The sequence below is a fragment of the Tyto alba genome, unplaced genomic scaffold, assembly GCF_018691265.1.
Source record: "Tyto alba isolate M040663 unplaced genomic scaffold, T.alba_DEE_v4.0 Super-Scaffold_17, whole genome shotgun sequence".
NCBI lineage: Eukaryota > Metazoa > Chordata > Aves > Strigiformes > Tytonidae > Tyto > Tyto alba.
In genome coordinates this window covers 11,473,470-11,487,459 of record NW_024881279.1, presented here as the reverse complement: position 1 = coordinate 11,487,459, position 13,990 = coordinate 11,473,470, and the positions used below count along the sequence as shown (strand labels likewise).

General features: G+C 55.1%; 1 protein-coding gene across 1 annotated transcript; it reads right to left on the bottom strand.

Annotated features, from left to right (window-relative positions):
- Positions 1-4,037: 4,037 nt before the first annotated feature.
- Positions 4,038-13,894, bottom strand: ZNF346 (zinc finger protein 346). Its single transcript, XM_032983713.2, has 7 exons — positions 13,817-13,894; positions 13,577-13,680; positions 13,282-13,377; positions 12,136-12,286; positions 10,321-10,560; positions 7,733-7,826; positions 4,038-6,432 (listed from the first exon to the last, which is right to left on the bottom strand). The coding sequence occupies exons 1-7, from the start codon at positions 13,875-13,877 to the stop codon at positions 6,327-6,329; spliced, it is 852 nt and encodes a 283-aa protein (XP_032839604.2). The 5' UTR covers positions 13,878-13,894; the 3' UTR covers positions 4,038-6,326.
- Between the last annotated feature and the right edge of the window lie 96 nt (positions 13,895-13,990).

The following is a 13,990-nucleotide window of genomic DNA, read 5'->3' as shown; positions in this document are numbered from 1 at the left end:
TCCCTCGCTGCATCCCTGTCTGATTCGCCATCTTTTTGTTTTCCAACAGGACCTGCTGGGGCCGTGGTGAGCCCTGCACACAGCCTTGCCCATGCTCAGCGTGGGTCTTGAGGTCGTGTGAGTGGGGTGCCACCGTCACTGTCACTCCCCCCACCCCGCAGGGCCATGCTGCCAGGGGCAGGGCACAGCCTTGTCCGTGCTGGCCCGGTGTGCAAAACCAGCAACTTCCAGCACAACACGGCTTCGCTGCAAGTGCTGGCTGGTGCTCTGATCTCCCACAGCACTGTCCACCCCGTGCTAGTCCCCACCTGGGGGGCTGGTCCCCACCCTGGGGTGCTGGTCTCCCCCTGGGGCACAGGGGCACACGGAGCAGTCCCCGGGGCCAGCAGCCCCCGGCAGCTGTTCATTCCTGCTGGCGCGTGAAGCGGACGAGAACATCAATTTCACGGAGCAGCAGCCGCCCCTGCAGAGCTCACAGTGAGCCGGAAGCACAGAAAAAATGTTGGGTTCAGCTTGATTCGAACCGAAACCAAATTAAAACCAGAGAGAAAGGGTCATTCCCAGCGCCGGGAATGCTGGGGGAGAGCTGGGACTTGGGGGAGCCTGTGGAAGCCACAGCCTGGGATGGGGACGGAGAGACCCCCCCATATCCCAGCCGGGTGCCCCACTGGTGGGTACGGTGCTGGTTAAGGGCACCAGTGCTGGCACCTTGCCCCACGTCATGCCAAGCATCGCTGCGGGGCCAGGGCGATGGTGGGCGCAGTCTGGGGCACAGCGGGGCTCTGCTGCGGGCAGCTGGGAGCCCATCCCCTCCGTGCCGTGGGGCAGTGCTGGGCTGGGCTGCCGGGCTTGATTTATAACAGCAACTGACGGCAAACAAAAAGCCCTTCACAGCAGCGCAGCCCCACCGCCTGCCGCCCGCTGCCGGCAGCACCGCCGCGGCCTCCGCCACGCCAGCAGCTCAACAAGGCGGGGATTGTGCCAGCGCCGGCATCCCACGCTGTGGAGGCACCCCTGCCCCAGCACCCTCCTTTCCTGCTCCTGTCCCCCCTCAGCTGCTCCCATCAGCCATGGCATTGCGAGGGGCACGTATCCCTCCGGCCGCTGAGCCGCAGAGGGTGGGAGCTCAGTCGCAGTGGGGCGCCCAGGGAGGGAGCGCATCCCCAGGGCGCTGCAAACGGGGCAGCGAGGGGGCTGGCACGGTGCAGATGGGACCCGCTCTGCGCCGTGCCCGAGCGAGGAGAAATTACCCCCCTGGCCGGACCCACAGCCTCGCTCACATGTGCAGCACCCTGCGGCAGCGAGCACACCCGAGGGGCTGGGCGCTGGGGCCAGCATGATGGGGCTCCATCCTCCTGCCCCTGCCCCTTCCCCCAGGCAGTAAATCATCCCCGCTCCCCTCATGAAAGGCCTGTGTATGTGCTGCCGGCGCAGGGAGCCTGCCTGGTGCCAACAATATTGCTCTTGGAAGGCAGCCGGGGCTGCGGGAACACAGCCGCCCCTTGTGCCTGGCCCCAGCGCTCGCCGCCGCTCCCGCGGCGGTGGCACCTGCGGCCAGCGCGAGCGCGCGTGGCACGATGGCTCCTTGGGGGGGGGGGGAGGGAGGGGGGGTAGAGCCCAGGGGGCTCTTTCCTCCTGGAAGTTTCTCTTGGCCTCCCCTGAACGGCTGTTGTTTGGGGCACGGGCTCCCTGGCTCCCAGCACCCCGTACGTGCATGGGGTCTGGGGGCTGAGGCCGCCGGGGTGATGTGAACCCCTTGGCACTGAGGGGTTGGGCCAGCCCCGGAGCTTGGGGGTCCCGGGCTGCCCCGGGCACAAAGGATCTGGGCTCCATCCAGCCCTGCCGGCCTTGACACACGGCAGCTTCCAGCCCCAGCTTCAATCCGCTGCCCTCTTATCAGCAGGGACCTGCCAAGGCGGGCAGGGGGTTAACTGGGGGGGTAGGATACTGCGCAGGGGCTGAGGTGAGGTGCTGGGCTCAGGGCAGTGCTCCCAGCCGGGTCTTAGTCTTGCCTGCCCATCCTTATCTCCAGCAGGGAGGGACCGATGGAGCAACCTGGCCTGGTTAAGGTTTAACCAGGCAGAACATGGCAAACATGAACCTGCTGCTCCCTCTGGGGAGGCGAGAACGGGGGGCCCAGCGTGAGGGCTGCAGGATGGGGACAATGGGACCTCTCAGGCTTAGGCCAAGCCCTCAGCGTGGCACAGGAGCACCCACAGATTTGGGTGCCAAGGGCTGAACTGGGAGCCCAGCAGCACAGAGTGGGCAGCCCTGCCCATCCTGGGTAGCACCGGGGCTGCAGCTGGCACAGGGAATAGGGTGCACGGGACCAGGATGGGCGCCGGTCCCCTTGGGGTCACGGTACACGCCATGTGCACCATTGTGCACATGTGGGAGCCGAGCAAGCAGCTTTTCCTGCCAGCCCTGTCACCCCATGGAGCATCGGGGTGGTTCCTCCTGGGAGCGGTGCTGCCACGGTGCGGGGCTGTGAGGCAGGAATGGGGCCACCCCGATGCTCCCAGCTCCTAAACGCAAGCAGGCGCCCGGCCCTGCCTCCACATCTGCACCTGATTTACTCGCTGGAGCCAGTGGGGCCACGAGGGATGGCAGCGGTTGGGGCTGTGGCCGGGGCTGTGCAACCCCCCCCCCCCCCCCCCGCCCCGGGCTGAGCTGGGGGAACCCGGGGCCCAGCCCCACGCGCTGCCGGAGGAGCAGCCGGCTCCTCAGACGGGCAGGCTCCACGGAGCTGGCTGCGGCACGGGCAGGGGATGGCGGCGCTTCCGGAGGGGACGTGGCTGGCGGGTGGCTCCGTGCCCTGCGCCGTGCCTGCCAGCCCGGAAGGCGCTGGGGCTCAGCCCGGCGAGGTGCTGCCCACGGAGGCCCCAGTGGGGAGGAGCAGGACTGGGCAGCGTTGGTCCCAGCCGGGAAGGGGCACTGGGCTGGCAGGACACTGACACCGGGGAGCAACCTGGGGACAAGGGCCACGCTCTATCCTCAGCCTCCCCCGGCACGTGGGTGGCTCTGGCCCCACAACCAGGCTCCAGCTCCTCTCCCGTCATGGCTCGGGGTGCCCATGGGTGTTGGGGGTGCCCGCAGGTGCTGGAGCCCCCCTGGCAGAGAAAAGCAGGCAGGATGGCAGCCAGCAGAGCAGGGACACCAGTGGTTTTGGCATCTACCCGGTCTGTGCTTAGAAGACAGGGATGGAGCCGGCATGGACCAGCCACGGGCACTGCAGCCCCCAGCGTGGCTGGCAGGGCCGTCTGGTTGTGGTTGCCCTGGCACAGCTGCTGGGGAGGGGGATGTGTCGGAGTATGGGCAGCCCCAGGGCCACTGCCACCTCCCCTGGGGAAGCACCTGCACCCCCAGAAGGGCCAGGATGTGCCAGAGATGCCACAGCCCTGCTGCGAGGAGGGGAAGGGGTCAGCAAGGGACAGGCTGTCTGTCCCTCCCAGCTGTACCCGCACGGCTGATGGCAGTGCCACCCTTGGTGCCAGCACAAGGCTCTGCACCGCTCCCGGGGATGCCGGTCCCCGGCACTCTGCCACAGCCCTGCCCACGGAGGAGCAGGACAGCCCGTCCTGGGCACCTGAGCCCACCTCAGCCAGCGAGCCATCCTCAAACGGACAGCAGCAGAGCAGCAGAGCACGCCTGCCATGATGCCACTCCTGCGCTGCCACGGCAGTGCCAGGGAACAGCCCAGTGTCCTGTGGCAGTCACGGATGTTTTCAGTACAGGCTGCACGACAGCTTGCAGAAGTGCCAGCAGTCTCCCAGCCCAGACCGTCCTGTCTTCCTCTTGGTAACTGCGGTGTCTCCAAGGCCTCGCTGACTTGCCAGAGCGGCACAGAGGAAGGCACTTACTGGCTTTGTCTGGACCTCAGGGTGCCGTGGGATGAGAGCAGGGCCTCGAGGAGGGCAGATGGGAACACAAGCCTCCCGCCCCTCCCAAATATTTCAACGGTGTTTGCATCCTGTTCTTTGCTTTCAAGTATGGCAAAATCCCAGGAAGGGCTCTAGCAGAGAGACAGCACCCAAAAGTTGTAATAAACACTCTATTTGGAGAGCTTCACCTTAGGGAAACAGCAGATACATAACCACTGTGTACAGGGGAAGGCAAAACTGTCAGTACACAGACAGGAGTGACACACCAGACTGGGCAGTGCTGGAAATGGATCCCTCTTGGTGTCGATGCATAGCACATCTAGCGGGCACCTGCCCTGGTACAGCGGGACGAGAGCTAAGCAGCAGAGATTGGCGTTGGAGGCCACCCAGGTCTATCAGGCGCACAACGTTTCCTTCAGTTCATCACAATTTTCTGCTCATTGATCAGCTCACAAGGTTTAAAAGGACTCCCTCAGCAGAAGACGACTAAGGTCAGACCTCAGCAGTGGAGCAAGACTGGAAAACGTTAGGAAGGCGAACCCAGACCAGCAGGAGCCTGTCCTAAGGGAAGATGGCAGATGCTGTGCAGGGTAAAGAAAAACAAATCTCATGCACAGCCTGGAGTGGGGAAGGGAAGGCACTCACCCCAAGCACTGAGATTAGCAAACAGCTTGCTCTCTCCTTGCTTAACCTGACCAGCGCACACATTGGATTTCAGAAGTGCCCCTACAGCCTGGCTCTCAGCCCCTTAAAGGCATCAGCCGCTCCCCTGGCACACAATGCTGCGAGCCACGGGCCCCAGCCCGCCCTGAGCAGCTGCTGGGGCCAGGCAACAGAAGGCATCAGCCCACTCTGGCAGCGCAGTGTGCCTGTGGCCATCACCCACGATCCTGCCAGCCCCACAGAGCCCCATGGGCCAGGGAAATCCTCAGAGGGGCCACATCTGCGTTCTTCTGTCGCGTGGAAGAAAAAACAGCGGGATGTTTGCCGTGGACTGGCAAAGTCTCAGCTCCACGGAGGCACCGACGCAGGGATAAAGCTGCGGGGTGCCTGACTTGGAGCACTGGTGCTGAGCTTGAGGCCAGCCCAATGCACAGGGCTCTTGAGGTGGGCTAGCAGAGAACAGGCAGTGCCTTAGCTTAAGGCAAAACATCTAAAGAACTCTTCCAAAATGCACAGCAGTCTCAGGTGCCTGCCCTTCCTTCCAGGGCCTTTTCTGACAGATCTAATGCATTAGCACCATGAAGGGCCCATCAGTTAATTTCTGGGTTGGAAATACAGAACATCCCTTTTCCAGGGTGGTACAAATATGTAAGAACTTTGAAGAGAGGGGCTGGGCAAGTAGTGTCTAATGAAGAACTAACCAAGGCAGGTTTCCAAAGGATTTGTAGCTTTTTAGTCAGCTAATGATTTGACCAAGTTATACTACAATTTTCTGCTGCACCTAGATTTATTTCCTCTCTTTTTCTCTTAAAACCCTCCTTCCCCAGAGTATTTTGGTGGCAGTAGGGAAAATGCTGCACTTTCATGAAGACCCCAAGAGAACTAGAGATGAACTCGCCCTGCTCTACCTTCCTCTGCTGTTGCATTCATATCTTGGAGATCTCCACCACTGCCAAGTTTGGCCAAGATTGGTTTAAGTCACAGGGGGTAAAGACACACACGGTGAATGATCACGTACACCTGTTTCCATAGGAAACCAGGCTAAATGGTTACTTCCTTCCAAGTGGAAATCCTCAGAGCAGAGGGCTGAGGAGAGCCAGAAGCTCCAACCCCTCTCGCAGCCCTCTGCTCCCACCAGCAGCAGTCTGCACACCAGAAGTTGTAAATACTTGTTAGACAGACCCAAACAACCCAGCTCCAGAACCAACGGCTGCAAAAGGCTCTGATGGCAATCAGTGGCTCATGAAATTCTGCACACAAACCTGACTGGAGGAGGCATGGAAAGAGATGCCATGCTCTATTTCCTATTCCAGGCCTGTACAAAGCCAGGCAACCTGCACCATGTTCCATCCATGCTGCATAAGCACTGCTTGCTGTGGTCTAGGAGCCCTCCTCCGGCAAGAGCCACCTCTGAGCATGGGATGCTGGCCCTCCAGGTGCAGGAATCCATTATTTGCTCTGGTGAGGGAGGAGGTGGCCACTACCAGCCTGTTGCCAAACCCTCCTTATACCAGATACACACTTCCTCTCACACCGCACCCACCTTCACAGGAAGCAATTACACAATGAAAACTACTCTAAGGGAGTGAAGTATTTGCTGTCTAGCAAGTCTCTTCCAGCTGGATCCTTTTTCTGACAGATTCTGTCCCCGTTCTGCTCAACGGGTGCATACAGGAGGGTAGGGCTTTGCTTATCCAGAGGGATAATGAAACCATTGTGGGCTGGCAAAGGATGTGCGTTCTTGGGCCACCAACAACTCCAAGAACAGTGCTGCGACTTGCTCTAGAAGTCTTGGCTGAAATAACTGTAGCCTCCTGGGGCAGTTGACTCTTCCCGGACATACTGCTGTGGTGGGAACGGTCCGACAACTGGCACTGCTCCTGGCATCCTGGACGTGGAAGGGAGAGGAAGAGAAGGGAAAAAAGGAGACAATGTCAGAAGTGGTCTGAAATCTGCCAGCTGCAATCACTGCTCAGCAGGCATGGCTGTCAGCAGAGCAACAGCCTACTGTAGCCAAGTGAACAACTTGCCAGAAAAGCTTCCAAATGCATCCTTGCCCTCCGTGCGTGTGTGTAAACGGACACCTTTAGCATGGCAGAATCAGATACTGCACAGCTCAAGGACTGTTAAAGAGCTTTCATTACAAAGCAAGTATCCTGGCTCTCTTCAGACTGCAGGAGCTGGCCTGGAACAGGACTGAATGGCTGAATCCAGAAGCAGCTTTCTGAAAGGGAGTTGTGTGGCTGCAAAAACTCAGACAACACCCCTGTCCTTAAAGGGAATGTTTATGCGTCTGTGTTGGGAACATCCTCAATGTTATCTATGTAGAACAGGATACTTGCTATTCACTGATCCGGTTGTGCCATTCGAGAGCCTAAACCTTCCTGGGATTGAGCACATGTCTTCCAGTCAAGAACTCCAGAGAGCCACGGGACCATGGGACTGTTATTCTACAGATAGGCAACTACAGATCCCAGTTTTCCTCCTGTCCTCTCTGGGAACTTTGGCTAGCAGTCTGTCCTCACTTCAGATAGGGTTTCCTAATATTACTTTCTTCTAAGAAGCTCTCTAACCAACCCAGGCTCATTACCGAGCCTCTTTTAGCGAAGGCTTTGAAACTAGAGATCTGAACTTTGACTGTGTCCAGAACAAGTATTTTTGGTATTAATAATCTGGCAGCCCATTTTTTTTCTGATTAATAATATATGCAGGGGATGCCATTATTTAACTCACCAGCTGTGAGAGCGAGTTCAGGAATATGGTCTAAGTTTCTAGAGTGTGCTGACGGCATGCCAAATTTTAAGACAAGCAACCCCAAGAGAGATTAGAATGGCAAGCAGATCTCCACTGAGCTAGTCTTTAATTAAATTAAAATCTCAGTTGTTAGCAAAACAGCGTTTAATGGTGTCAGGCTGGACACGCTCACTGCAAAGGTCCACACTGAGATGAACCAAGAACCAAAAGCAACTGCAGGGCACTTCTACTTCAGCAGTATCCCAGAGCTGTCTGCAGAGGGAGCTGCCGAAGTGAATCGGCTTCAGGACAAATGGAGCAAGCTTGCACAAACCCTGTTGTTCTGCTTGCAAGTCAGCTGGAAATACACATTCAAAACTGCATTTTAAGCTATATTTAAGCCATCGATTTGAACAGCGAGGCTGGAAACACTCTTAGACAAGAACGTTACTTACTGATTCTTGTGTTTGAAGCCACTGATGTGAGCTTGGTACTGCTCTATGGAGTTCAGTACTATGTTACACGTACTGCAGGGGTACCCCTTCCCAGCTGAAACAGACATCAATGTTAGCACACACAGCTAGCCAACAACTTGGTGCCTGAGGTAGAAACAAGTGAGATAATCAATCATTTGACGTGTTAAACAACCGCTAAACAAAGACAAATAGCAAGTCAATAGCCTGACCAGGCGGGGAGGTTGCAGAATCCCACTACCCCACCATGTATCAGCCAGTCACTGCGAGGGAATCACTGAGCCAGAAAAGCTTTCCTGGTCAGAACATGAGTTTGTTTATCTAGAAAAACAAAGACACATTTCCTATAAACAGTTCACAGTATCAGACATAGCAAAAATCTCAGCATTAGGACACCAAACCTGATGCTATACTGCATTTGCAACTCCATTTCTCTCCCAAATTCCCACTTCTGATCTGTACACCTCTTAACAGAAAATGAGAGAGATACTTAATTTGTAAGTTTGTAGTGTTTCAGTAAAAAAAGCAGCCAGAGGAGATTACACCCAGCGTCCAGTTCCACAATGCAGCATTCTGCTAAGCCTTGCTGAGGTGCCAGCTGAGAATATTAAGCTCTATCCTCAAGCAGTTTGGTTACAGTCAGTGTATCAGTTAACTGCCAAAAAAAAAAAGAAAAAGTTTCCAACAATAGTTGTACTAGACAGATCAATGGTTTTGTGTAACATGATAACTCCAGCTGGAATGAAAGTTCGGGAGGTCACAGATACCAAACAGGCAAACATGGCAGCACAGCTCAGCACAGGAGTCTCTTACAGGGCAAAATCCTGGCAGTTGTCCTCAAGACATTATGCGCTCCTGAATTTTGGCTCGCTGGGGAAGGATTCTGCTTAGGAGTCTTGCAAAGAAAATAATTCTTTAAGGTGAAAGAGAAGACTTACCCCAGGGGTGCAGAGCAGCATAATGACTGAGTGAGAAGCACAACATATAATGTAGCAGACATTTCCCCACCTGACTGCTGCACCCCAGAGAGCCTTCAGACTCTGTTGGGACGTTCAACTCTCAAAACAGAGCTGGACCTGGGCAGAAAAGGCCAGAGGAGCCGTTACAGCCCTCGGGTCTGCCTCCCTGCACAATTGAGGTCAAGAGCTCTCTGTTGCAAATTCAGCAAACAGGTGTGTGCACAAAGTTGTCTAAACTGCACTCCTGCAGCCCAAACTGGTGGCTCCTAGAGGAACTCGGTGTTGCACTGTGAAGAACAAACACATCTTTACCTGCTGCCAGCCAGATCCCGGCAGACACATGTTCAGGGACAGGCATGGCTGTTAGCGCAGAGACGGGCAAAGAGAGCTTCAGCAAATATCCCTGAGCACAGCCCATCACATCCAAGCAGGCTCCAAAACCTCACCTGAGCAGCCGCAGTGCCGTGGAGATGCCAGGCGCTCCGGTACTGCCGGCACTCGACAGGAGACATCGCTCACACAGGCAAGGGCACTGCCCAGCCACCCAGCCTGCCTGGGCTGGGGCTCCTGCCACTGTCAGCGCCTGAGTCACACTCAAGTGGAACCATTCATCAGGCCCCACTAATTAGGTAAAGAGCAGATGGGTAACACTAGATACCGAGCACCTTTTCCATCTCCCACACGACTACGCAATGTGGGAGAGAGTATTACTTGGATAATTGAGCCTCATTTCTCATAAGTGTTACCGGTATCTAAAGGTGGCCTGCAAAGAATTAGAATAATTAATCCTCTGCTTGTGTGGGTTTTTACGCCAGAGAAAGATGCCCTTGAAGAAGATTTTAAGATGATTTGTCTACTTATTATTTACCTCAAGCATCCAGCAGGTACTAGACTTCTTGGTCTAACAGAAGGCTGCTGGGAGGAACAAGGGAGTTTACTGTGAGCTCCTAATGCTTTCACTGGACTCCAAGGGCTTTCATCACATAGAAGTGCTCATAAGCAGCAGATCATAAACCAAATGAGTTTTAACTGTCTGCCTAAAGTTCCTCCTTAATAGCAATTTTTTTTTTTTTTTCACATTCCTGCTTGCTCCAGAGAGAGTTGCATTAGTTCATCAGATGGAAGTGCCCACACAGAGGCAGAAAGGCATTCAGGGAGAATTTCTCTGGCTTTCATGTGCTTTGAAGCAGCAGGTGCAGTTAAACCTATTTCTTCCATCTACGGCTAGTCCCCTTCTAAGACGTTTTTTAAGCGCCAAATGCCACTTATCTTTCCATTTTGTATGCAATCAACTAGCTAGAAACAATACTAGCCAAAATCCCTGGATTATCTGCACAGAGAATAGAAAGGACACATCCCCGATTAGACAACATTGCAAAACACAACCCAAAGCTTGTCATGAGCAGCTACAGTCTAAAACCTCTCCTGCTGCCAGGGAGTTACAACATCAACTGAATCAATCTTACGGTGTATAATCAAGATCCTCATCACGAGCAATTCTCCCCTGCTCCCTCCACATGGACTCTCTTGCCCAAAGACCCGTCAGACACATACCGTTGCTCTCCCACCCTGCTCTTCAGCTATTTGTTAATCTGCCTGCTGAGAACTCACCCATGAAGGACGATGCTGGTGCATCAGGGGTTCGGCCATAGTGTGCCATCAGCTTGTGTTTGGTCTCTTGCTTTCTGTGCTTCTTGCCTACATAGTGCTGTTTTGCCATAAGGGGGTTGTTGAAAGTGGCATGGCAGAGGCTACAGAACTTGTCTGGGTCAGTAATGTCCTTGTTCTCTTCGTTAGAAGACACGGTAGAGGTGGGGAGGGTAGCAGGATGTTTCTGAGGGGGCACTGATTCTGTAAGGTGAATCCAAACTCTTGGTTAGTCACAGAACTTGGAGGTAAAAAAGTCACTTTATTTCCCCAAAACCCACATTAAAAAACATAGTCCATGACAGCTAAAACCCAAACAGACAGAGAATGTAAGACATCTAGATAAATTCACGTTGCTCCTACCTCTTCCGTTAACACCGCAGAATTGAAAGGCATGTGGTAAGACAAGTCAGAGTAGGCCAGAAAAACTTTCAGCATTAAAAAAAACCCCAACAGAATTATATATTTCTCCTGAACATAAGCATGGCCGTCTTCAAAAAACACTGGACATGAAGGAGCTTCTACCTACTATTATCATCACCCTGCCAGAACACAGGTACAAGCCCCTGTGCAGCAAAGGCAAGCGGGTTTCTGGAAACACTGTGCAGCTGCAGGACTTGAGGAGTCTTGTCTGAGAAATGGTATGAACAGGTCTAGGTCTGACGCAGTGAATCCACACAGAGAAGTGGCTCTCCTGTCTGATGGAGAAACTTGCACCCTCTCATTATGGGGAACCAAAGACCAGAGTGAGGAACCTTCTAAGGACCAGAGGGCTCCTCTCACACTGAAACAGAAGGTACGCACCAGACCACTCATGCATACATCCACCCCTTCCTGAAGGCTCCTCTCATACCCCAAAGCAAGGACTTCAAAGAACAAAAACATCCCATAGGGCACCCTGACCCCAGAGGTGGCTTCGCTGTGTGCACACAACCTAGCAAAGCCACAAAGACCCCCTGGGATGGACAGTTTCCGCCCTGAAGATCCCAGCTCAGAGCCAGCACAAGTTACCATCCTCAGGTGCACTCAAAGGCTGTGTTTTCCCTCCATCCTGACCAGCTACAGCAATCCTGGACTCTTGGCTGTCCCTGTCCGCCCCAGACAGAGGGTCTCCCTCCCGACCCACTGGGCCTTTCCATCTGCTAGCAAAGGGATGGGACACACAGGCAGCTGCCCTGGGTCAGACCCAAGGTCTGCCTGGACTGCATCCTGTTACGAGAGCAGCCAACCTAGCAGCAGGTGCCATGGGAAAAGCACAAGGTCAGGACAAGCACATACTGACGCTTCCCAGCTACACTCTCCCAGTCCCCAGCTATCTGCAGCTCACAAGTCCTGGAACCTCAGAGGCTACATCTTCATAGCTGAGCAGCCCTGACAAATTTACCATATCGGAGTTTCACCAGTCACTTCAGTCCCTGTAAGCTTTTAGTGAGCATCGTATCCTGTGACAAGCATTTCTACAGCTTAACACCACATTCCCTGAAGAGTGGCTGTCCTGGCCCCTGCACACAGGGATGGGTACAACGATGCCGTAAGCTGCATTTCTCCCAAACAAAGCAAAACAAAAAAACCCACAGAACTTTTTGCCAACACTATCCCACCGAGCAGGCTACTGAGAGAGGCTGTCTCTGGAAGTGCAGTGTTGGCTTACTCTGCTTCATTGTAAAGAGTACGCGCATCCTCACAAGAGCTTACACTTGGGGGCCAATGAACCTCTCAACTTCTTTATTGCTTGAATAGCCCCTCAGTACAACACGAAGGCGCTGCAGACAGTCATACCTTCCACTTTGGGGGACTGCTGCTTCATGTTCTTGGCATGAGTCTTGCCCAAGTAGTGAGATGTTGCCACGGCTGGAGAGGAAAAGGTCATGTTGCAGATGGGACAGCACTTGTTCCTGTCTTCACCGTTGCTCCCTTCCTGCTTGCTGTCCTGTGCACACAGAACCACAGAGTGGCTGAGGTTGGGAGTGACCTCTGCAGGTCACCTCGTCCAACCTTCTTGTTACGAGAAGAAACAGGAAGGTTTGGGGGGTCTAAGAAAACAAGGTAACCAAAGACATTCTGGTGATGAGTTAAGAAGTGTAACTGAGTAGCACTTCCATGATGCAGCATCATCCTCTCCCTCACTGGAGAGTGTTTGTGCACCAGATTACTTTTTGTAACCCTTTAGGAAACCACCCCAGGCAGAGGGGCAGCCCTGGCCTGTATGGGTTAAGGACAAGGTTAAGTGTGTGGCTGCCAGAATTGGAACAGGCAGCCTTTCACTCTGCAAGGTGTGAACTGAGCAACACAAACATTGCTATCAGCTGGGTCATCTGCAACACGATGCCAGTGGAGCAGCCAGCAGCGGTCATTTCTAAGCCTAACACTATGCGTGAAGGCATCTGCCTCTACCCCCCACCCCCCCGGCGCAAATGTTGAAGAGTTAGGGATTAAAGCTGAAGCAATCATAGAAGTAGAATCTGTTTCCCAAGTGAGTCATGGGGCAGACAGATGGCCGAGTGGAACATGGTGCCTTTACTGACCAACCAGCTCCAGCTACCAGCCGAAGAAACTTATTTAAGTAAAAAAAGATTGCTCTGGAAAGAGAATTCCAGTAGACAAGTCAACCCAACATGCTCTCTGTCACAAAAAAGGTTGTGCAATGATACTCCTGACAAGCTGTCATTCCCATTCACTTTTCCCTGCCCTTCCAAACAAGTAAAAGGCCATGTGCTTTTGTTTAAATGGGGAGGGTAGCAGGAACTGCACTTGCTGAGACAAGGCCCGGCACTGCACCTGCCATCGAGCTCTTCAATTCTCAGAACGCCCTTTCTGAGAAGGTTTTCCTCATTATAAAGACACCCAGGCTGCACAACTGCCTTTAGCCCAGCAGGTCCCGCCGGGCCGTATTCAGGCCCGAAGGGCTCTATGTTCTCCTCTCACCTGCTTCGCATCCAGCCTCATCTTCTTCCCATGGGCGAGCTCCTCTCCGCCGTGGATTGACAGGTACCGCCTCACCTTGTTGGCGTGCTTCTTGCTCTGGAGAAAGCAGAGAGAAGCGCGTCCACCCTGATGCTCAGCACCCTCGATTCTCAGCAGCCCTGATGCTCAGCACCCCCGGTGCTCAGCAGCCCCGATGCTCAGCAGCCCCGATGCTCAGCACCTCTGCCGCTCAGCACCTCTGCCGCTCAGCACCTCTGCCGCTCAGCACCCTGATGCTCAGCACTCCGCTCCCTACCTGGTAGTGGGCCAGCCTCTGGGACTCGGAGATGAGCAGGGCGCTGCACACTTTGCACTGGGCCTCGGTGAAGATGTGCCCGTTCTCCCGGATCAGGCGGTCCACTGCGGGGGGAGGAGGAGGAGGAGGAGGAAGGGGGGAGAGGGGGAGGCACGGCACAACCGGGGCGTCAGCGGCCCGACCGCGCCTGACGGAGCCCGGACGCCCCCACCGCCCTCGCCCCCTCCCCCGGCTCCTCACCTGCCTCCTTCCCCACCGGCAGCCCCGCGGCGTCCCCGTTGCTACCCGCCCCGTCCGCCATGGCCGCCGCCAGCCCCGCCCCCCCCCCGCCTCCTGTCGCTCTCGCGATACCGCCCGAGAGTTGTCCCGTTCCCCCCCGCCCCTCGCCTAGCAACGGCGCCGCGGCCTCCCGCG

Bases quoted from the DNA above. Each gene is read 5' to 3' on its own strand.
- ZNF346 (XM_032983713.2), bottom strand. From the start codon at position 13,877: ATGGCGGACGGGGCGGGTAGCAACGGGGACGCCGCGGGGCTGCCGGTG. The intron at 13,681-13,816 runs GTGAGGAGCCGG...CTCCCCCCGCAG, and splicing joins GCCGGTGGGGAAGGAGGCAG to TGGACCGCCTGATCCGGGAG. The intron at 12,287-13,281 runs GTGAGAGGAGAA...CTGTGTGCACAG, and splicing joins TGAGGCTGGATGCGAAGCAG to GACAGCAAGCAGGAAGGGAG.